The 24,790-nt window shown below is 44.9% G+C and overlaps 1 protein-coding gene across 1 annotated transcript; it reads left to right on the top strand.

The window, feature by feature from the left end:
• The first annotated feature begins 2,806 nt into the window (after positions 1-2,806).
• si:ch1073-416j23.1 (rac GTPase-activating protein 1) lies at positions 2,807-13,235 on the top strand. The gene is made up of 17 exons (XM_042508320.1): positions 2,807-2,845; positions 4,718-4,825; positions 5,986-6,188; positions 7,548-7,687; positions 8,144-8,216; positions 8,586-8,639; positions 8,714-8,815; positions 9,024-9,098; positions 9,488-9,640; positions 9,889-10,044; positions 10,499-10,594; positions 10,740-10,938; positions 11,394-11,499; positions 11,810-11,942; positions 12,050-12,164; positions 12,409-12,520; positions 12,714-13,235. The coding sequence occupies exons 2-17, from the start codon at positions 4,735-4,737 to the stop codon at positions 12,757-12,759; spliced, it is 1,854 nt and encodes a 617-aa protein (XP_042364254.1). The 5' UTR covers positions 2,807-2,845; positions 4,718-4,734; the 3' UTR covers positions 12,760-13,235.
• The last annotated feature ends 11,555 nt before the right edge of the window (positions 13,236-24,790 follow it).

Consider the following 24,790-nt stretch of genomic DNA (forward strand, 5'->3'; position numbering starts at 1 on the left):
CCTGCTCTGACTGTGGACGTGCCTGCCGGATCAGCGGTTATCCCGAAATCCAGACGGACACACGGAAAAATACAGAAATGTTTCGTGTTGTATCTTAGTGTTCTCTTTGAAAAACACAAACAAACGAACGATTACGGACAACGAACGAACAGACGAACAAACGAACAGACGGACGGATGGACAAACAGAAGATTTGACCTTTTTCCCACACACCTTTCAATCAGTCTGTCGATCATTGTGATCAGTTTATTGATCATGCTGATCATTGTGATCAGTTTATTGATCACTGTGATCAGTTTATTGATATCAGGGTACCACCTGACCTCAGCGGCTCTCTGTACCTAACTGTCCGTCCGTCCGCACCTCCACGGTCAGACATCAGCTGTCCCCCCCCCCCCGTATGACCTCTGGTGACCTCTCTGAGCTGTTTTTGATTGTAAAGACTTCATTTGATCATTTTGTATTTGGACCGTTTTTCTATCCTGACAGTGTCGTAGCGTTGTAGCATCGTAGTGTCGTCTTCTCATAGTTCACGGCAGCCATGTTGGGCCACGCTGTTGCCATAGTAACAAGGCACGGTGCAGAACAGACCAACACGCCATTCTGATGGACCGCGGACGGGTTCTGTCAAGGCGTCTGAACTGTCTCTGTAGCAGTGGGTTGTTTTCTGTCCTCGTAGGTGCACCTGAGCCAACGGTGATCATGTGGTTTCCATGGTGATGGTGCGCCTGTAGTTTCTCCTGTAGTGAATGTTGTGAGAGCTGCATGAATAAACTGTGAAGACAAACTAAACCGACTGTGTGTCCTCTTTGTGTCCTCTGTGTGTCTGTGGTGTGTCCTCTGTGTGTCCTCTGTGTGTTTCTGTGTGTCCTCTGTGTGTCCCTGTGTGCCCTCTTTGTTTCCTCTGTGTGTCTCTGGTGTGTCCTGTGTGTGTCTCTGTGTCCTCTGAGTGTCTCTTTGTGTCTGTGTGTCTCTGATGTGTCTTCTGTGTGTCTCTGTGTCCTCTTTGTGTCCTCTGTGTGCCCTCTGTATGTCTCTGTGTGTCTCTCTGTGTCTCTGGTGTGTCCTCTGTGTGTCTCTGTGTGTCCTCTTTGTGTCCTCTGTGTCCTCTGTGTGCCTTCTGTATGTCTCAGTGTCAGTGTGTCTCTGTGTGTCTCTGTGTGCCCTCTTTGTTTCCTCTGTGTGTCTCTCTGTGTCCTCTGTTTCTGTGTCTCTGGTGTGTCCTCTGTGTGTTTCTGTGTGTCCTCTGTGTCCTCTGTGTGCCTTCTGTATGTCTCAGTGTGTCTCTGTTTACCCTCTTTGTTTCCTCTGTGTGTCTCTGTGTGCCCTCTTTGTTTCCTCTGTGTGTCTCTGGTGTGTCCTCTGTGTGTCTCTGTGTCCTCTGTGTGTCTCTGTGTGTCCTCTGTGTCCTCTGTGTGTCTCTGATGTGTCTTCTGTGTGTCTCTGGTGTGTCCTCTATGTGTCTCTGTGTCCTCTTTGTGTCCTCTGTGTGCCCTCTGTATGTCTCTGTGTGTCTCTGGTGTGTCCTCTGTGTGTCTCTGTGTGTCCTCTTTGTGTCCTCTGTGTGCCTTCTGTATGTCTCAGTGTGTCTCTCTGTGTGTCTCTGGTGTGTCCTCTGTGTGTCTCTGTGTGCCCTCTTTGTTTCCTCTTTGTGTGTCTCTCTGTGTCTCTCTGTGTCCTCTGTTTTCTGTGTCTCTGGTGTGTACTCTGTGTGTTTCTGTGTGTCTCGGTGTGTTCCTCTTTGTGTCCTCTGTGTCCTCTGTGTGCCTTCTGTATGTCTCAGTGTGTCTCTCTGTGTACCCTCTTTGTTTCCTCTGTGTGTCTCTCTGTGTCCTCTGTTTCTGTATCTGTGTGTCTCTCTGTGTCCTCTGTTTCTGTCTCAGTGTGTCTCTGTGTACCCTCTTTGTTTCCTCTGTGTGTCTCTCTGTGTCCTCTGTTTCTGTATCTGTGTGTCTCTCTGTGTCCTCTGTTTCTGTCTCTGTGTGTCTCTGTATGTCGTCTGTGTGTCTCTGTGTGTGTCCTCTGTGTGTCTCTGTGTGTCAAAATAAAAATATTGATAATAAAATAAAACAAAAAAATTAATAATTCTTATCAAACCTGAAAACTGTGAATCAAAGCCATAACTGCAGAAATATTCAGAATCAGCAGGAGGTCAGTCGGTCTCATCATGGAACAAAAAATATTTATTTATTTACGTTATTTAGTTTCGTGTTCATTTAGTCATCAACGAAGGTGTCAGCTGGTGTGTTTATGTGTTTGTTGTGTCTGTGTTTGTTTACTCTTCGTGTTTGTTTGTTTGTTTACTCTTCGTGGTCACCCGTGTTTTGTTTGTTTACTCTTCGTGGTCACCCGTATTTGTTTGTTTGATTACTCTTCGTGGTCACCCGTATTTGTTTGTTTGTTTACTCTTCGTGGTCACCCATATTTGTTTGTTTGTTTACTCTTCGTGGTCACCGTATTTGTTTGTTTACTCTTCATGATCACCGTGTTTGTTTGTTTGTTTACTCTTCGTGGTCACCCGTGTTTGTTTGTTTGTTGTTAAAGTCAAAGTTTCACAGGAAGTTTGGGAAGCAGAATTACTTTGGTCCTCTGTTAAAATAATAAAACACAACAATTTTAATTTATTTCCTGTCAAATATTTATTTTCCTTTTATTTACTGATTTTTTTGAAAAGTAACACGATGACGTTGCTGCGCCGATGACGTAAGCACCAATAGGAGGAGCAGGTGAAGTCACGTGGTCTCAGGCTCGCAGGACAAATCAATGAAGCAGGTGATGAGCTGAGACACACCGACAGAGACAGAGGGACAGGCACAGGGACAGTGACAGGGGGCTGCAGCAGGAGGTGAGTCTGGACAGAGACAGGGGGACAGGCACAGGGGACAGAGACAGGGGGACAGGCACAGGGACAGAGACAGGAGGCTGCAGCAGGAGGTGAGTCTGGACAGAGGACAGGGGGGACGTGCGCAGCTGCGAGGCCGCGCACGTGGACGCGCTCACGAGACTTTCCTCTGTGTGAGAGACCGAGCTTTGAGCGCCGCGACGCTGCGTGTGTGTGTGTGTGTGTGTGTGTGTGTGTGTGTGTGTGTGTTGTGTCTGTCTGTGTGTGTGTGTGTGTGTGTGTTGTTTGTGTGTCTCTGTGTATGTGTGTGTGTGTGTGTGTTTGTGTGTGTCTGTGTGTGTCTGTGTGTATGTGTACGTGTGTGTCTGTGTGTGTTTATGTGTGTATGTGTGTCTGTGTGTTTGTGTGTCTCTGTGTATGTGTGTGTGTGTGTTTGTGTGTGTGTGTGTGTGTTTGTGTGTGTGTCTCTGTGTATGTGTGTGTGTGTGTGTGTCAGTGTCTTTTGTATGTTTTGAGTGTTTTGTGTGTATTTGTGTGTATGTATGTGTTGTGTGTTTTGAGTGTTTTGTGTGTTTCTGTGTGTTTTGTGTGTTTTGTTTGTATTTGTGTGTTTTGAGCGTTTTGTGTGTATTTGTGTGTTTTGAGTGTTGTGTGTGTATTTGTTGTGTTGTGTGTGTTGTGTGTGTTTTGTGTGTATTTGTGTGTGTTTTGTGTGTGTTTTGAGTGTTGTGTGTGTATTTGTGTGTATTTGAGTGTTGTGTGTGTATTTGTGTGTTTTGAGTGTTTTGTGTGTTTTGTGTGTATTTGTGTGTTGTGTGTGTTTTGTGTGTATTTGTGTGTTGTGTGTGTGTTTTGTGTGTTTTGTGAGTGTTGTGTGTTTTGAGTGTTGTGTGTGTTTTGAGTGTTGTGTGTGTATTTGTGTGTTTTGTGTGTATTTGTGTGTTGTGTGTGTGTTTTGTGTGTATTTGTGTTTTGTGTGTTTTGGGTTCAGGTGATCCTTCAGTCAGAATCAGCTCAAACAGGAAGTGTGTGTGTGTGTGTCTGTTCAGTGCTGACCTCACACACTCTGCTGTTGTCGAGCAGAGACGAACAGAGTGTGCGTGACAGTGATGATGAGTTTTAAACCAGGCCGCCAAAAACAGTCGTGAATATTTCCTAAATATTCGTGAGTTAATTTCGGTCGTGGTCGCAGGCGTTTGCAGGATTAATGAATCTGTGCAGGTGTCGTACAGCAGATGGTCGTAGAGGAAAACGGTTTCATCCTTGAAAAACAAAAAGAAGTGTTCGGAAAAAGGTCTTGAGCGTCCTCGTCCCTGAGGTCAGTCAGTGATGGTCCGGTTCGTGACCTGACGTCTGCAAGCTCCTGAGAGGGATTTAAAAACGTCCAATGACTCCGTGATGAGAGTCCGCCTCATCCTGCTGGGGTTCAACTGGACCTGCTGGGGATTAAACTGGGCTGCTGGGGTTAAACTGGGGCCTGCTGGGGATAAACTGGGCCTGCTGGGGTTAAACTGGGCTGCTGGAGATAAACTGGGCCTGCTGGGATAAAAATGGGCCTGCTGGGGTTCAACTGAGCCTGCTGGCGTCCAACAGGACCTGCTGGGGTTAAAAACTTTTAAACTGGGCCTGATGGGGATAAACTGGGCCTGCTGGGGTTCAACTGGGCCTGCTGGGGTTCAACTGGGCCTGCTGGGGTTAAACTGGACCTGCTGGGGTTCAACTGGGCCTGCTGGGGTAAACTGGACCTGCTGGGGATAAAACTGGGCCAGCTGGGGTTAAACTGGTCTTTGTGTGTGTCAGTTCAAAGAACTCTGCACCAGATTACCAAAATAAGAGTGCAGTTGTTATCAGCTAACAGCTCCTTTAATGTTGCAGTGGGAGGCGGGGGAGCGATGGGGGAGTCGGGTCTCCTCGTGGAGGAGCTGCTGGCTCTTTGTCTCCAGAGGATCACCATGGAGGAGAATGCCGCCAATACTGAGCACGGTCAGACACCTTGGAAACGTTTTTTACATCATGACTCTGAGCCTCCACATGCTCTGAAAATGTTTTGAGAATGTTACAATGCAACCAATGCAGTGTTTTAGTTAAGTTTTCAGCGTCAGATTTAGTTTCCAGAACGTTCTTCATAAGGTTAAATAAATAATAAACATAAAAAAATGTTAAAAGTTAGTTGGTGTTTTTACATTGTGACATATGTCTATATTACATTACATTTTCATTTAAAAAAACTGTGTAACCTCAGTCCTCAGTAACTTGTTCTGAATGTAGCTTTGAAAACGTTCTCCGCTTGATGGGATGATTTTCTGTGATGAATTTGGGAACGGAGACACCAGTTGAATCTTCAACTAGGAAATGTTTATTATGAGCACTCGGGTCGATTCAGAAACGAAAGAAAACATGCAAGCGGCCGTTAGACAGTGAACAGAGGACAGACAGTGGTGTTTACACAGTCGTCATGACGTCGATGGCCGGTGTCAATCACCGACACGTCAGGCGCTGAGGTTCTCTTGAGCACTGAGGCACGTGTTTGCGTTGCTGATTTGCTGGTTGTGGTCCATCTCAGGTCTCGATGGTCAAACGTAACATGTGGGCACTAAGACTTCCCCATATGTAGGTAGGTATTTACTTGATGTAGACATAGAGTCTTGAACTAACTATGGAGGATGCATAAACCTGAAAATACGTACGGACGCCCCCTTGTTCTGATGTAACATTGTGGGAACGTTTTTAAAAGAACGTTCTCTGATCCGTCACCTCAACATTGCCAAAACATCCTCAGTGTCGCAGTTCAAACGTACGTCTTACTCCCATTTAACCTCACTAACATTATTTGAAACGATAAACATCGTTAAATGTTCTTTGAATGTTAGATTAAAACGTTTTCCATTATTGTAACTGTAACTTCAGCCGTTGTCGGGGAACGGTCCATGCTGGATGAGTCCTTTTTTGTTAGATAGTTTCTTTTCTTTATGTCATTTTGGCCGTTTGGTGGATCCGCGGCAGAGACACCCAGAAGAAACGATGTGATGATGTAATAATGATGTAATATGAGGGGGGGCGGCGAGACAGAGCCGGTGTCCTCGTCACAGACCTTCTGCAGGGAGTCTGAGTGATTTGGTGGTTTTTCCTCTTTCCTCTCTCAGAGTTTGTCGACATGTTGAGGAACTTCGAGGCAGTCAGGAAGCGCTGGCTGCTCGCCGAGCTCGAGTTGAAGAAATACAAAGAGCTGCTGGTCAAGTCCGACGTGGCCAAAGCCGCTCTGGAGGTCAAACTGAAGCACGCCAGAAACCAGCTGGACGTGGAGATGAAGAAACGCTACAAGATCGAAGGAGACTACCAGTACCTGGTGAGTCCTGAGGAAGACTAGCGGTACCTGGTGAGTCCTGAGGAAGACTAGAGGTACCTGGTGAGTCCTGAGGAAGACTAGAGGTATCTGGTGAGTCCTGAAGGAGACCACCGGTTCCTGGTGAGTCCTGAGGAAGACTAGAGGTACCTGGTGAATCCTGAAGGAGACTAGAGGTACTTGGTCAGTCCTAAGGGAGACCACCAGGTACTGGTGAGTCCCTGAGGAAGACTAGAGGTACCTGGTGAGTCCTGAGGAAGATTAGCGGTACCTGGTGAGTCCTGAGGGAAGACTAGAGGTACCTGGTGAGTCCTGAGGAAAAGACTAGAGGTACCTGGTGAATCCTGAAGGAGACCACCGGTTCCTGGTGAGTCCTGAGGAAGAATAGAGGTACCTGGTGAATCCTGAGGAAGATTAGATGGGTACCTGGTGAGTCCTGAAGGAGACCACCGGTTCCTGGTGAGTCCTGAGGAAGAATAGAGGTACCTGGTGAATCCTAAAGGAAGATTAGAGGTACCTGGTGAGTCCTGAAGGAGACCACCGGTTCCTGGTGAGTCCTGAGGAAGACCACCAGGTACCTGATGAGTCCTGATGGAGAGTAGAGGTACCCGGTGAGTCCTGATGGAGAGTAGATGTACCCGGTGAGTCCTGATGGAGAGTAGAGGTACCCAGTGAGTCCTGATGGTGACTAGAGGTACCTGGTGAGTCCTGAGGGACACCACCAGTACCCAGTGAGTCCTGATGGTGACTAGAGGTACCTGGTTAGTCCTGAGGAAGACTAGAGGTACCTGGTGCATCCTGAAGGAGACTAGAGGTACTTGGTAAGTCCTAAGGGAGACCACCAGGTACCTGGTGAGTCCTGATGAAGAATAGAGGTACCTGGTGAGTCCTGATGGAGAGTAGAGGTACCTGGTGAGTCCTGAGGGACACCACCAGTACCCGGTGAGTTCTGATGGCGACTTGAGGTACCTGGTTAGTCCTGAAGAAGACTAGAGGCACCTGGTTAGTCCTGAAGGAGACCACCGGTTCCTGGTGAGTCCTGAGGAAGACTAGAGGTACCTGGTGAATCCTGAAGGAGACTAGAGGTACTTGGTGAGTCCTAAGGGAGACCACCAGGTACCTGTTGAGTCCTGATGAAGAATAGAGGTACCTGGTGAGTCCTGATGGAGAGAAGAGGTATCTGGTGAGTCCTGAGGGACACCACCAGTAATCGGTGAGTCCTGATGGTGACTAGAGGTACCTGGTGAGTCCTGAAGGGAGACTGGAGGTGCCTGGTTCAGAACAGATGGATCCTGAGGACGTGTATCCTCTAGAGGGCGCTGGCGGCTCTTTCTCACTGTTTTTCTTGTCTCTGATTGGCAGCAGAGGCAGATGCAGCTGATGTGTGACATCCTGGTCCATGACAGTAAATCCAGCGCCTGTCTGAATGATGAGCAGAAATCTCTCCTGGCGACATTCGAACACAAAGGAGCAAACGTGACTCTGCAGCGCAGCAGCAAACGGTATGACAGCATCCAGTGTTGGTTATTATGGGAAATAAATAAGGGCCGCAGCTGGACTCTCCCTGACTGGGAGTCGGACTTGCTCACAGAGTGCTGAGTTTGTTTGCTGACAGCTTTTCTCATCTGAACTAAACATGTGTAACCCATGAACTCTAAAGGTTACCAGGTTAAGCTTCAGTGGAAAGAAAAACTGAAAAACAAAATAAAAACTGTAAAATCATCACTCCACCAAGAAACGGCTGATCACAGAAATGAGTCCCCACCTCCGACTGATTGCAGAGTTTTTAGCTTTATATAAACCCGTCGATAAACTCTGATGTCTGGAGCCGATGAGGAGAATCTCAGGACCCTCTGTGTTTATTTCAGGAGGTTCTTGAAGGTTCCCGAGTTCTTGACCGTGTCAGTATGACTCGTGCGGAGGTTTAGAGGGTCTCATCAGTGTTTTTGTTCCTTCAGGTTGTGTGTGATCGACGAGTCATCCTTCCTGTCTCACTCTGACATCAGCTACGATCGGACAGACGATGACGTGGTACGATCAATAACCCAAACACACCTCAGTTCTTTCAGAACGTAGACAGCAGCACACACTGTTTTTTAACTTTTTAATTTTAACAGTTTATAATTCTTCAAATCACCTATCAGTTCTGATTTCTTGACTTTCAGCCAAAGTTTGAGACTTTCCGTGGATAAAAACTTGAAGCTGATGTAAATTTTATGTTTTTAGTCAAAGAGCCTGATGTCAAATATCCCAAACAGGCGATCTGAAGTATTTGATGGTGTTTCTTGTGAGTTGAGTAAACTGCCTGAAAACGTTTAGTCGCGTAAAGAGACTGTCGTTGATCCCCCACCGATGTCACGTTATGGTTTTGTGCTTCTGTAACGGTATTGTGTCTTTTAGGATGTGGACACCAGTGTGATCAAACCGCTGAGATCTCGAGCCAGAGAGAAGAGGGTCAGTGGGACATTTCCACCCTCTTTTTCTCAGCCGGTGTTTGTTTGTTGTGACGTTCTGTTGGTTCTGTGCAGCGCTCGTCGATGGGACCGACCGGCGGCACTGCAGCAGGGAGGCGAGCGAAGAGCGGGAATGTTTCTGCAGAGCTGTCGGAGAGAAAAACTGTGGTGGAAGAAGTCAGTTCCTCGTGTCAGAGTCTTGCCTACAGCTCGGTGCAGGAAAAACTGAAGCTTTAGCTCTTCTCTGCCAGTTTAGACGTAGAATGGACATGTGCATCACATGACCCGATGTGACTGAGTGTCTGTACATTTGTATCACCATATTCTGCTAATCAAATAATCATTTTGGTCATTTTTCAATCAAAATGATCACATTTTTAATCAGGAGGTGGAGGCGACAGTGAAGGCATCGGTGATGACTCCAGATCCCGGAGGGCAGATCCAGATCCCCGATCGCCCGGCCCGGACTGAATACTCGGCCCAGACCCCCCCCCCAGGAGGGCGCAGTCTCAGGTCAGTTCAAAGCCGACTCACGTGAAAATCTGCTGATATAAACCTTGTGTTGGCGCTCAGTATTTCACTGAGAAACGCTGCTGCTTTAGTGACGAGTGTTTCCTGTCCAGCGTCTCCGCAGCGTCTCTAACTCTTTGTTTCTTTACTTGTCACCTTGTTTCTCTCTACAGGATTCCAGATTTTATTTTAGACTTGATGTGTTTGTTCTGTGATATCGTAGAATAATTTTCTGACATTAAAGCTTTGCAATCGAAACAATTAGAGTTAGATCATCACAGATCTCAACATGTCAAACCCGCGACTGTCTTCCAAAGACTGAAAAACATATATGTAAAGCTGATGTTAACCCCGTGTTCCTCAGACCAAACCTCGGTGTGGTTTCCCTGCGATGACGAGACCATGGAGCCTGAAAGTGAAGCAAAGCTGGAGGAGAGCGCTTACACCTTCACAGCCGAGAAAACCCCGAAACACATTTTCCTCTCTAAAACGGTATGAAGCCACAGAGCTGCTGCTTCCTGTGTCTGTGACCACGGAAACACAGAAAATGTGACCGAACACAACCGACAGACTTTCTTCTAAACAGAAGTCTCATTTTGATAACCATCAAAAACAGCATATAAACATCATCTGCATATAAACTTGTGAAGAATAACAATATTTCGGTGTGATAGAAGTCGTAACGGTTGCAGACGCTGAGACTCAGTCAGGACTGACTGTAATTTTTCTGCCTCCTGTAGGTGATCCGTCCAGAGACGTGCACGCCGTGCGGTAAGAGGATACGCTTTGGGAAGATGGCGGTGAAGTGCAGAAACTGCCGTGTGGTTGCTCATCCAGAGTGCAAACACAAACTCAGTGACGGCTGCTCCACCACCGCAGGACGTTCAGTCCAGCAGGTACCGAACCAGCTGTTGGAGCCGGAGAATCTAAAAATAGAGCCTCCTCCTCCTTGGGCTCCCTCTCTGTCCTCCTCCGAGAGGTCGTCTTCTGTTTTAACCCTTTCAAACCTGGATCATCATCACTTTTCTTCTGCTGCTTTCAGGTGCCTTTAAAAAATGTAAACCTTTGAATCATGAGCATATTGGTTCGATTTCTTGAAAAAAGGGATGCTCATGAGGTGCCCGCTGGCTTAGTGGATTAAGCAGGCGCTCCATGAATAATGGCACTGTCCGTGCAGCAGCGGTCGTGGGTTCGAGTCCAGCTCGCGGCCCTTTGCTGCATGTCATCCCCTCTCACGCTGCTGATCTGTCCTGTCTAATAAAGGCAAAAACGCCAAAAAAAAAAAATCTTCAAAAAAATAAAAAGGTGCTCATGTTTCGGAGGGGTAAGTTGGGATGTTTTTCTGTTCAGAACTCGTTGGACAGTTATGCTCCACTGACCCACCCCCGAGTGCCGAGGCTGATTGTCGAGTGTGTGGCTGAGATCGAGAGGAGGGGCCTGGACGAGGTGAGCTGCCCCTCTTTCAGTCTGATCCCTGTGGAGGACACCGTTAGATGTCCTCTGTCTGCAGAGAGGACTGGACCAGGTTTAGTTCACTCTTGTTCCTGTAGAGGACACAGTTTGAGGAGGCGCTGATGTTCTCTGTCTGCAGAGAGGACTGTACCGGGTTCCTGGAGGGGAGCGTCTGGTGAGGGAGCTCAGAGACCGCTTCATCCAGGGCAAAGCTCCGCCCACGCTCAGTAAAGTTCAAGATGTCCACGTGCTTTGTGGTCTTCTCAAAGATTTCCTGAGAAGACTGAAGGAGCCGCTGGTCACCTTCAGACTGCACAGGACCTTCATGGATGCGTCAGGTACCCACACACAGTCCATCTGAAACCGCCGGGGTCCGTTTACAGGGGGACATCTGGACAGAACCACTACGTCCAATATCAGTACAGAACATCAATGACTCAATGACATGTCTGAAGGTAGATCTCAAACCCTCATGTTCATAATGTCTCAGTAATTTGGGGGCCCGGTGCTCCGGCGTGTCTCTGGTTTTGCCCAGTCTCTATGTGGTCTGATGACTGTCGGCAGCTGTAGAAGAGGTCGTGCGGTTGTCTGCACCCTCAGTGTGACAAACACAGATGTGTGCAGGTGACGGACAACTTGAGGAAATCTGTTTTAAATTGCATTTTTTTTTTCTGACCCCCCGCCAATTATGAATTTCTCCAACTTTGTTCACCCCAATTTAACTCTGACCAGAGAAGATACCCGTGATAACCGCAGAACTGGCCTGTGATCATGTGACCTCAATGTGTTTCAGAGCTGGCGGATGAAGACAACAGCGCTGCCGTCTTGTATCAGGCCATCGCAGAACTCCCAAAGTCCCACAGAGACACTCTGGCCTTTCTCATGCTTCACTTACACAAGTAAGAACCTTCAATGGTTTCTCAGAGGTTCCTCGGAGGTTCCTCAGGTGTTCCTCAGGTGTTACTCAGAGGTTCCTCAGGTGTTCCTCAGGTGTTCCTCAGGTGTTCCTCAGATGTTCCTCAGAGGTTTCTCAGGTGTTCCTCAGGCGTTCCTCAGATGTATGCCATCTGAGGATGGTGTTCCAACAGAACACGGGATATCGCATGTTGTCATGACGCCACGTTTTGACCATGAGACAGACATGCGAACGGGTCTATTTATCACGTCTGTCCTGACGGTCCCAGTTTGACTCCAGTATTTTTTTTCGAGGGTGATGAGGAGTCCTCAGTGTCAGATGGACCAGAATAATTTGGCCCGGGTGTTTGGACCGACCATAGTGGGACACGGGATGTCTGAGCCGTCTCCAACTACCATCATGAGGGACACAAACACTCAGCCAAAGGTGCAATTCTCTTTAAATGTCTCACTTAGACCCTGATGAGTGTCTCTGTGGACTCACCGTGTTCATCTGTCCCCCAGGGCTTCAGTAACTCTGCTCTCTTGTCTCAGGTTGTCTGCTGCCTGTTGTCCCTTCCTGAAGCTTACTGGAGACGTGTCCTTACCATGCAGATGGCTCAAACCTTGTCCTCCAACACTGTGACCTACAGCCAGGAGGATGGACATGGTGGGTTCACAGTGATGGACACTGTCCCAGCTGTAGAGCAGGTTTACAGAGTGTTGGACACTGTCCCAGCTGCAGAGCAGGTTTACCGAGTGTTGGACACTGTTCAGTTAAAACACGCTGTCACGTTTCACAGGTGTGGTCGGTCTAACAGTCAGCTGTCTGTCCACATCATGTCTCCAGTTAAAGACATGTCCGCTGTTCTCAGGCAGCCTTTGTCTTTCTGTGTCTCTGTCTTTGTCTTTAGGACGGTTGTTTAAACCGTTGACGTCTCCAGAGTTGAACAGCTACTATAAAACTGTGAGCAGAGGATCCGTGAGGGGCCGGATTAGGAACCTGGGCAATGCTCTTGCCAACACGTAAGACCGCCACAGACCCACTCGGCCCCCAGATCACCACCAAACATGTTTAATTAACCCCTGAAGTCCTGGAGCTTCACTGAGTTTCACTGAGCAAAGACATCAATGTTGTTTCCTGTCTTGGCGCAGATATTGAGTCCTGGTGGACATCAGGTCCTGCTGCTGGACTCTAACAGGTTTTCTTTCTCCTCAGTGGTCAAGGAGAGCCGGGGAGGAGGTTCTTCACTTCACCCAGCTGATCCATCACCTGCTTACCTGGACCGCAGACAGTATGTACCGATCCTGTTTGATCCCAAACACACATTCAGAGCCACAATTCAGTGACTCATCAGTGCACATCTTCAGCATGCAGGGACGACAAACTGCTCAAACTGGTCTGCCTGACCATTAACAGACGTCTGAACAGAAGCACCAATCAGAGGACAGCGTCCTCACGCCGATCATGTCTGAGCCCATACACACTGGACTCACTCAGGTGTTTCTGGACTCACTGAAGGGTTTCTGGACTCACTCAGGTGTTTCTGGACTCACTGAAGGGTTTCTGGACTCACTGAAGGGTTTCTGGACTCACTGAAGGGTTTCTGGTTTTTGATGTAAGGTGTGTGAAGTGAAAGCAGGGCGCTTGTTAGAAAGTTGAAATAAATGGGTGAATAAAAGAGAGAAATATTTCCAGAGTTTTGTGATGCAGTTAATCTGGCAGCGTGCCGGCGGCGGCGTGTGGACGGCGGCGTGGCAGCAGTGATTAAGACAGTTTCTCTGCCAGCTGTCACGTTATTGATCGATCACCTGACTTTGGACAAGTCAATCAACCAATAATAAGACTGATCAAATCTATTAACCAATAATAAGACTAATTGTATCTATAAACTGATAATCAATAAATCAATCATCAGGATCTTGTGTGAATAAATTTTGATTTCAGTTTTGAAACAGAAACGAAGAATCAGCTGAAATTTTTTTTTAAGAAAAATAAATTGTTTATTTGTTTATCTGGTCAGACGATCCAAGCGTCCTGATTGGTGGACGCTGTCAGTGACATCACCCCTAATGTCCTGCTGGATTAGGAGAGTCTTTGTCTCATTCTGCCAGTCCAACACCCCATCCAGAGGACAGTGTCTGTCCAGAAAGACAGAGACAGTTTAGGACAGACGAAAAGAGAATAGGTCCAGAGGACAGCGCATAGAAACTGATGTCCTGGACAGTGATGGACTGACATGTCCCTGGGTGGTGGGACGGAATAACGGAGACATAAATCAGCGATGTCTAAATTAACAACTCGCTGATGAGACACTGGTCTTCTGGTTGTCCCTGAACAAGCTGTCTCCGTATTTGAGCCGTCTGCTGCAGGCTTTGTTTGTATTTGTGCTCTCTGTGAGGAGCGAGCAGTTGCGCAACAAATCCCAATTCTGGATGGAAAATATCTCGACACTAATTGGAACGAGAGAGTAAATTGTCAGCATGTTGTGATTCTTAAAGACAAATGTGTCTCCAGTTCTCCAGAGGTTTGGTTTCCATGAACGGAGACTCAAGTTCCAAAATTACACCAAACACAATAAGGCCGCGTGTTGTTTTACTGCAGACAGGATTAGTTCAATTTCTCATGAAGGCTGGCATTAAAAGACGGTTTTTAACTCCTTAATGACTGTTTGCCTCATTTTAGTCTCTTTTCTTCTTCCTGTTGTGATAACTGTGTGTGTGTTGATGCATGTGTCCTAAATGTAGTCCAGATTGTGTATTTGAGTGTAATCAGTGAATTTGCAGCTCAGCTCCTACAATAAGTCTAAAATACACTGTGGAAACTAAATAGTTACATTCAGACTGTTCAGGTCCAAAAATGCTCCATTGAAACCCATTCAAACTGACATTTTTGATCCCACAGCCATCAGAGCAGAAAAACAGGACTTGTATTATTTCTGGGTGTCATTCTGGGCTTTTGACTCTGAATTTGTCATTTTGACTATTTTACACCTGATGAGGTCATTTTGACCATATTTGGCATATGGAGGAAATACATGCTATTTCCACTAGGTGACCTGTCACAATCAGAAGGTCCAAATGTAACGGGTGTTGTACGGACCCAGATGCAGTACACCGGTAAACAGGGATAGTTGGTAATGACGTTAATTCAGCCCAGCACAAATCAGACACGAAGCAAGATGAAGTAAATCTGCACACAGTTCGTTCTTCGGATCGAAACCCACAACAAAGTCTCTGGAGGGAGATCGAAGCAACGAACCAAAGCTTACGTCACTCGACATGGATGCAGAGGAAACCCCGTAGCCCAGCAGCTCAACAGCACGTGTGGAGATACCGTCGAGGAGAAGGCGGAAGCGTGGTCGGGGACAGGCGGAGGTTCCGAAACCGAGTGAGCAGTCCGATGATGCAACGGTACCGATGGGGATGGACCAGGAGGATCGTCGGGGCCAGGCGGAGAGGTCTTTGCCAGCAGAGCAGATCAGGAACGCCAAAACAGAACTCGTGGTCGGGGACAGAAGGCAGGTAGGTTTACCGGGGATCAGGCGAAGAGAGCAGGTCAGGAACAGGCAGGGTCGGCTTTCAGAGATCTGGCAGGAGAATGCTGGAGTGTCTTGCATAATGCGAAGGAACAATCTGGCAATGAGTGTGTGTGTGTGGGTGGCTTATATACTGAGTTGATTACTGATGGACTGCAGCTGGAGGTGAGTGAGTGAGCAGGCAGAGTGGGCGTGGTCAGCAGGTAGAGGGAGCAGAGGGAGAGTGAGTGGAAAAGTACTGAGGGAGGAGAGGAGCAGGATTGTGACACCAAAGGGTTAATATTAAATCTATTTTATCTTCTATTACCTCTCAATGATTTGATGAATTTGATGATTTCACTTGAATATTTATTTTTTTTCCTGCTGCTTTAGTGATTTTATCAGTGATCAGCTCTCTGGAAGCTGTCTATAAAATTATTTATCAATAGAGTTTAATTATTAAGTAACACATCTACAAAATAACTGAGCTGAGAGAGTTTAGATCCTCAAGCTGAACTTTATTTAGTGTTGAGAGAAATGAAAGAAACTGATTTTATTCAGTGAAATCACAGCTTTATCCAGCAGAGGGCGCCACAGCTCCACTACACCAACAACAGCTCCGCTCTGAGTCTTTATTACTGTTGTTATAATTATTGTGATTGTTGTTGTTATAAGAGTGAGTTTACAGTTGAAATCGATGCAGACTTTGATGAATAAAAGCATAAGTATTAGTTACCCTTTAATCTTTGAGCACACCACTTTCATTTATTCCCAAAACTTGTAAAAAAGTCAAAAAATGTCCCACAAACTACAGAAATTAGAACATTAACTTTAAAAAGTGTCAAGAAATACTTATTTCTAAAAGTCATGATTTCATGTTTCCAAATATCACGCAGAATTATTGAACATTTGAACCCCTTCCTTCCAGGCTGTTTACTTTTTTATATTTAAATTGTATTTATTATTGTTAGTGGTGTTTTACTCTCCCATTTTTCGTTTGTTTGTTTTGTTTCTTTGTCAATTTCAGGTTATTTTTGGTGCTTTTGATTAATTTCTTGCTGTTTTTAGAAATCATTTTTCCAGGTTTTAAAGGGTTAAAGTGAACAGATCAGTGTGATTTCTTTTGTGTCCAATCGAGACGAGATCTAGTGTCTTATCTGCTCATACATGTGGTTTTTCTTTCAATCTAAAGTTTTATCTGCTTAAATGAGGTTAATTCTTGTTTCCACATTTTATTTATTTATTGGATAATTAATTAATAAACTTGCACCCTCATGTGTTTTTGTGCGCATTGTTATTTTATTATTTGTGTTTTAATGTTTTTTAGGCAGCATGCGTGTCAGACATTAATTTTATTCTGTAAATATTTTTATTTGGGCAGGACTTGTGTTGTTGACTGTGATTAAGCTCGAGAAGTGCTATATACATAAAGATTATAATTATTATTATCATTATTATTAGCATTATCCGCTGAAAGTCAGAGTGGTTGTTAATGAGTCGTTTTTGTGTCCACAGGAAGTGCGTCCTCGTCTCCGGGGACCGCCGTGTTGTCTCTGCGTGTCGTGGATTCGTCTGTCAGCTGACGGCGAACCGACTCTGCAGGTCAGTTTTTTAATCTTCTTGTGTCTGATGACTCACATCTTTCATCAACATCTTTAGTTTATCAACATGAACATTAATATTTGATGTCTCTGTATGATGAGTAAATGTACTCAGTTACATTCAGCTATAGTCAGCAAAGTAGCTGAAATTACAGTAACTGAGATCAGTAATCTGAGTACAGTTTTATTTCTTCAGCCCTGAAATGTAATAATTCAGTCGTTAAAATGACTCTGAAATATAATAATCTAAATGTGATTCAGTGATATTGATGCATTTTTAAACGTTCCTCAAATATAAAACCTATTTTTCGTGTGTTGGACACAATCTGTGGCCTGTGAGAGCGACGCGTTTTTGGATCATCGAGTCTCGACTCATTAAATCTTCTCTGAGCTCAGAGAAAAGAGCAGAAATATGAAAACATCAGCAAAAATCCAAAAAATCAGCTGGCTCAAACAGAACAAAATGTGGCTGTGAGCAGAAATCGGATCATTTGTTCATAAATCGTTTGTTGCATGAAACCTAAAATGTTTATGAATCAAACAAACTGATCCAGTTTTTCATTTTTATTCTTGTTTTAATTTCCTCTTTTGAAAAAAAATCAGAACCTTTTATTTCAAAAAATCTTCGAATCAGAATCATCTAAAGCAAAAGTCATCACGATTAAATTATTGATCACACACTAATAAATATAACATCAGTGATTGATCAGCGATCAGCTGATCATCAGCTGACTCTCTCTCTCCTCTTGGTGTCGCTCTCTCCTCGCTCACCGGACTCTCTGCTGGGAGGAAGGGGAGTCCCTGAACTGGGACGACTGGAAATCCCTTTGCAACACACACACACACACACACACACACACACACACACACACACACACACACACACACACACAGTGTGAGAGTGTTTTTCTGTTTGGAGCTGAAGGTCGATCGCTTTGTTTCCTTCATTTTATTTCCACTTTCCTGGATTCTCCTCTGTTTTTCCTCCTTTTATTTCAAACACCGAAAACCTGACGGACACACCAGAGATACTGCAGAGACAGACAACAGAGACAGACAGCAGGGACAGACACTCCAACAGTAGAGACACACAATGGTGTTGAAGAGTAGAGTCCAATTAGAATAAAACACTGAGAAGCTGCTGCAGCCGGACACACAAGAGACACTGCAGAGACAGACAACAGAGACAGACAGTCCAACAGTAGAGACAAACAGTAGAGACAGACAGTCCAACAGTAGAGACAAACAGTCCAACAATAGAGACAAACAGTAGAGACAACAGTCCAACAAGTCAAGTCAAGTCAGTTTTATTTATAGAGCCCATTATCACAAAACATGGTTTGCCTCAGAGGGCTTTACAGTGTACGACATCCCTCTGCCCTTAGACAGTAGAGACAACAGTCCAACAGTAGGGACAAACAGTAGAGACAACAGTCCAACAGTAGAGACAAACAGTAGAGACAAACAGTAGAGACAACAGTCCAACAGTAGGGACAAACAGTAGAGACAACAGTCCAACAGTAGGGACAAACAGTAGAGACAACAGTCCAACAGTAGAGACAAACAGTAGAGACAACAGTCCAACAGTAGAGACAACAGTCCAACAGTAGAGTCCAGTCAGAATAAAACTCAGAGAAAAGAAGATGGTCATAAAACAGTCAAATGAATTCTAATCAAAGCGGAAGGTGAAGAGAAGAAATAAAATCCAGTACAGTCAAAGTCGAGTCGCTCCTCTGAGCTGATCTTCGAGTCAGATGGGAGTGATGGGAGTCAGATGGGAGTCAGATGGGAGTAATGGGAGTAATGGGAGTGATGGGAGTGATGGGAGTCGGATGGGAGTAATGTCAAGTCAAGTCAAGTCAGTTTTATTTATAGAGCCCATTATCACAAAACATGGTTTGCCTCAGAGGGCTTTACAGTGTACGACATCCCTCTGCCCTTAGACCCTCACATCACCCGAGGAAAAACTCCCAAAAAGAACCCCTGTAACGGGGAAAAAAAAAAAGGAAGAAACCTCAGGAAGAGTGGTAGAGGATAATGAGGGATCCCTCTTCCAGGACGGACAGATGAGCAATAGATGTCGTAAATAGCAAATGAAATACAATCATGGCAAAAAAGGAAAGAGAAAGAGAGAGGGGGAGAGAGGGTGGGGGAGAGAGGAGGAGAGAGGGGGAGAGGCACAGCAATAATAGAAACAGATGCGTGTCATATTACAATAACGGTAGGTGTGAAATCATTAATTGCACTCTGATGATGTTGAGAGAGATGATAACAGTCTCATGCATATGTTGATAGGGAGGTGTCCAAAGGCAGGATCACAGCATCGCCGCAACCAGGACCAGACCGTGATCAGGGCGAGCGGGGGGCACAGTATCAGTGCAGCCACAGCACGAGCACAACGAAAGGCCACGGTCAGGCACAGTCAAGGTTACGGCCAGGATCCAGGGAAACTAGGAAACAAGGGAGCAGGAACGCTCCGGAGAGGCAACAGGATTAGCGTAGTGCAGTTCAACAGACCCAGGCTCTGTAATCGCGAGCCCCAGGTAGTGAGAGTACCACATGGCTATCACAGAGCTAAGCTAAGCTTGCACATGGCAATGCAGTTACAGACATGCATGATTTCTGATGGCGGCATTGAGAGAAGGAAAGGAGCTCAGCATATCAGGGGAAGTCCCCTGGCAGGTTAAACCTATGTCAGCCTCACTATGGGCTGGTCCAGGCAGCCTGAGCCAGCCCTGATTATAAGCTTTATCAAAGAGGAAAGTCTTAAGTCTACCCTTAAAAGTTGAAACGGTGTCTGCCTCCCTGACCGAAAATGGAAGATGGTTCCATAGGAGAGGAGCGTGGTAGCTGAAGGCTCTGGTTCCTAACCTACTTTTGGAAATTTTGGGAACCACAAGTAACCCTGCGTTTTCAGAGCGCAGTGATCTTGAGGGTTGGTAGGAACTATGAGCTGTGACAGATAGGATGGAGCCTGAACATTTAGAGCTTTGTAAGTAAGGAGGAGGATTTTAAATTCAATCCTGGATTTCACAGGGAGCCAGTGCAGAGAAGCTAAAACAGGAGAAATATGATCCCTTTTCTTGCTTCCCGTTAAAAACACGAGCAGCAGCGTTCTGCACCAGTTGGAGAGACCTAAGAGATTTGTTGGGGCAACCAAATAATAGTGAATTACAGTAATCCAGCCTAGAGGTGACAAATGCATGTACTAATTTTTCAGCATCTGTTTGGGATAGGATATGTCTAATTTTTGCGATGTTACACAAGTGAAAGAAAGCCAACCTTGAAGTTTGTTTTATATGGGAGGCAAAGGATAAATCCTGGTCAAATAAAACTCCGAGGTTCCTTACAGTTGTGCTAGAGGCCAAGGAAATGCCATCTAGAGAAATTACATTGTTGGAAAAGGAGCTTCTGAGGTGTTTTGGGCCAAGAACAATAACTTCAGTTTTGTCTGAATTCAACATCAGGAAATTACGGCTCATCCAGGCTTTTACATCCTTAAGACATGTTTGAAGTCTAGATAGCTGATCAGTTTCATCTGGTTTCATAGATAGATATAATTGCGTATCATCAGCATAACAATGGAAATTTAAGGAATTAATTAATTAATTTAAGGAATTTAAGGAAGCATATATTAAGTAAAAAGGATTGGTCCAAGCACCGAACCTTGTGGCACTCCAAAGCAGACCTTTGTATGTGCGGAGGGTTGATCATTGATGTGAACAAATTGGGAACGATCTGATAAGTATGACTTAAACCAGGCTAGTGACGTTCCTTTAAGGCCAATTGAGGTTTCAAGTCTGTGCAGTAAGATTTGATGGTCAATGGTGTCAAATGCAGCACAGCATTTGACACCATTACCACTAATAGGATTAAAACAGAGACCAGACCCGTGTCAGAAGCGATAAATAAGTCGTTATTAATTTTTACTAGTGTCCGTCTCTGTGCTATGATGAACTCTAAAGCCTGACTGAAAGTCCTCGAAATAAACTGTTGTCTGGAGAAAGTCACAGAGCTGATGAGCAACCACTCTCTCAAGGATTTTAGAAATAAAGGGGAGATTAGGTATCGGTCTATAGTTAGCTAAAACCTCAGGATCGAGAGTGGGCTTCTTTAGAAGAGGTTTAATGACAGCTACTTTAAAAGACTGGGGTACATAACCTGTCAATAAAGACGCGTTGATTATATCTAATAAAAAGTTGTCTAATAAAGGTAAAACTTCCTTAAGGAGCTTAGTTGGGATGGGGTCTAGCAGGCATGTTGATGGCTTAGATGCAGAAACCAAAGTATAGAGTTGATGAAGGTCAATGGGGGAAAATGGTCCAGATAAATTTCAGGCCTTGCTGCCATATCCAGGCTATCTGAGTTCGGGGTCAGGTCAGTTGAGGGCAAGAGGTGATGGATTTTATCTCGAATAGTTATGATTTTATTATTAAAGAAATTCATAAAGTCGTCACTGCTTAGGGCCAAAGGAATACAGGCTCTATAGAGCTGTGACTCTGAGTCAACCTGGCTACAGTGTTGAAAAGAAACCTGGGATTGTTTTTGTTTTCCTCAATTAGTGATGAATAATAGTTTGCCCTGGCATGGCGGAGGGCCTTCTTATACACTTTAAGACTGTCCAGCCAGACTAAACGGGACTCTTCCAGTTTGGTCAAACGCCATTGTCTTTCAAATTTTCGCGATGTTTGTTTCAATTTGCGAATCTGGAGGTTAAACCATGGAGCTAATTTTCTTTGTTTCATTATTTTCTTCTTGAAGGGTGCAACAGTGTCGAGAGCTGATCGCAGTGAGCCAGTAGCATTATCGATGAGACAGTCAGTTTGAGAATGACTTAAGTTAGTAGTAATGTGCTCAGTCGTTGTAAGACATGGTCATGATGTCAAAGCAGAAGGAATTAGTTTCTTAAATTTAGCCACTGCTGAATCAGATAGACATCTAGAAGAGTAGTTCTTACTGAGAGGCTTGTAGTCAAGTAATAAAAAATTAAAAGTTATCAAATAATGGTCTGACAGAGCAGGAATCTCAGGAACGACTAATAAATCTGCAATATCAATGCCGTATGCAATGACTAAATCGAGGGTGTGATTGTAGCGGTGGGTGGGTTTATGTACACACTGACTGAAGCCTATTGAATCCAAAAGTGTGGAGAAAGCAGAACTAAGGCTGTCACTATTAACATCCATGTGAATGTTAAAATCCCCTACGATAATCATTTTGTCTGATTTGAGCACTAAATTTGATATAAGCTCAGAGAATTCAGATAGAAATTCAGAGTATGGGCCGGGTGCGCGGTACACTATGACAAACAGAATTGGCTGTAGAGTTTTCCAGGATGGGTGAGAAAGACTAAGAAAAAGGCTTTCAAATGAATTATAGTTTAGCTTAGCCTTAGTGTGAATTGCTAAGCAGTAATGGGAGTGATGGGAGTCAGATGGGAGTGATGGGAGTCAGTGGGGAGTGATGGGAGTCAGATGGGAGTCAGATGGGGGTGATGGGAGTGATTTTGAACGAGTGAGTGATGTCAATGATGAAGTTTGAAATCAGTCACAGAAAGTGACATCATTGATGACGAGGTCATTTGGTCATTTTCAGACCTGATGTGTTCAGTCGAGTTGATTGAATTTATTTAATCATCATAAAATCACAATAACTCACCACAATAAATCCTGACGGCTCATTGTTACATTTATCGTTATGATGTGAGCGATTGTAAATTTCCTGAGCCTGATGTATTAATTTATAGAGACTTTAGATACTCTTTGTTTCCAGACAGATGGGCTCCAGCTGATGGCCCACCTGAGTGGTTTCACACCTGCTGTGATGTTCAGGCTGAAGGTCAGCGAGTCTCTGAGTCTGTAAAGATCATCCAGCTCTGACTGGAGTCTGACGCTCAACCCCAGCGTTACAAACCGCATCAGTTTCCTTCTCTTCAGCTGAAACTCAGTCATTCAGTGTTTGAAAATGCAGATAACGTGGTCAAAGTCGGAGAGAAGAGGTGAAAATAAAAATCTGTGAAAGAACGAAACTTCAGAGGACATTTGAGACATTATCATACAAAAAAAAATCCCAGTTTTAGATTAAAGAGAACGTGACGAACATGTCAGTGACATGATGATACCATGACCATGTACTCTTCTAGAGGTCGGATAAAATCAGGAAGTTTTAACTTAATGAAGTTAAAGAATAAAAATAAGATGATGAAAGACAAAGAATATTGTAACTGACAGGATGTTGGGCCAAGATGATACGCTGCAGAGATAACAGACGGATGTTTCAGAACTGATGACGCTGCAGAGACAACAGACGGATGTTTCAGAGGTGACGGAGGTCTGATGATGTGTGCAGAGACAACAGACGGATGTTTCAGAGGTGACGGAGATCTGATGATACGCTGCAGAGACAATAACGGATGTTTCAGATACGGAGGTCTGATGATACGTGCAGAGACAACAGACGGATGTTTCAGAACGGAGGTCTGATGATACGTAACGGATGTTTCAGAGGTGACGGAGGTCTGACATTCTCATGATAACATATAACATACGTATAGAAATTGCTCGGCCATCATGCCAGCGGCTTTGAGACAGCGTGGTGTGTCTTCAATGATTCGGGTCTATGATGATGCGGGTTGGAGGTTTTGGCTGAGAATGTGAAGTGATGATGAAGGTTTGGGATGAGTTATCCTGGCTGCAGCTGCAGGGTTCTTGAACATGTTAAAAATCCAGTAAAAGATTTAATAAAGCAGATTTATGAGATAGATATGATGATATTGTGTTGGCAGTGATTAAATTCAGAATCTAAATTCACTCGCAGATCTGACAGAAAATTTCAGTTTCTACTTTTAATTCTTTCAAACAGAGAGAAAAAGAACCATAAACGGCAGCTCGTCCAAATATTCACATCAGTGAGTCAGTCCGAGAGACCCTTCAGAGATGAACAGCGGTGAGTCGTCTGCAGAGCACCTGATCTCATCTGTCTGTGCTGCACAGTCGGTTAACGGTAAAATAAGACACACAGGTCTACTTCCAAACTTTGCACATGTTGTCACAAGTCGGTGGATGTTGGATTCAATTATTGATCTTTAAATTTTAAAATGTCTCGGTATCAGTGACGAGACGGTGCAGATAATCTTCATCAGTTTCACACGTGTTCATGTCGCTGACTTTACTTTGATTCTGTCGGCCGTCTGATGTGACGACTTCGGGACAAGTAGGGTCACAGTGTTTCACCAGTGCTCCCAGTGTCCCCAGTTTGACTGTAACTCCGTGACACGCCTCCTCGGAGCTCATTAAACGGCAGGTGAGGGGGTGTCAAGATGTGGGTCAGGTTCCATTTAGTGATTGTTTGGAGTTCAGTTTAAATAATGGTTTGACATCAGAGATGGCTCTACAGAGCACACACACGCACGCACACACACACACACACACACACAGACACACACACAGACACACACACACATACACGCGCGCACACACACACGCACACAGTGACACATTGGCTGTGTGATTTGTCACTGTTTAAACTCTGCTGTAGTTTAAACTGACTGAATGAATGAATGTATTTTACCAAGTCAGCCGAGTGTGTTTCTGTTTCTGTATGTGTGTGTGTGTGTGTATGTGCGTGCGTGCGCGCGTGTATGTGCGTGCGTGCGTTTGTATGTGTGACAGCTGGCCCATCTGACTTTGCCATGACATCTGGGAAACCCGCCGGTGTGCCGCCACGAACGCCGGTTGATGTCGCTATTTAAATGCAAATGTGTGTGTGTGTGTGTGTGTGTGTGTGTGTGTGTGTGTGTGTGAGAGTGTTCGTGTGCGTGCGTGTACAGCGCTCGCTCTGTCACACACACACAAAAGGAAACTCTTCACACACAATAAAGAGGAGGGCTGAACGCACTCGGAGCGCAGCGCTGCGGCTCGTCTGTAAATCAGATGGTAAAAATGAGACGTGGCGTTTCTTCATTTGTTTAATTGTTTTTGAATAATCATCGACACAAGTTTAGTGTTTTTATTTTGTAATAATTTTCCTTTTTTTGTTCAGCAGTTCTCTGCTGCTAATTTTCAGATTTAAGACTTCACATTCAGTCACCAACTGAAACCAAAATATACATTAATTTTTTTATTTATCCTTTAGCATTTAAAAACTAAATTAATTTCTAATATTCACTTTAAACTAAA

The sequence above is a fragment of the Plectropomus leopardus genome, chromosome 19 (assembly GCF_008729295.1).
Source record: "Plectropomus leopardus isolate mb chromosome 19, YSFRI_Pleo_2.0, whole genome shotgun sequence".
Classification (NCBI taxonomy): domain Eukaryota; kingdom Metazoa; phylum Chordata; class Actinopteri; order Perciformes; family Serranidae; genus Plectropomus; species Plectropomus leopardus.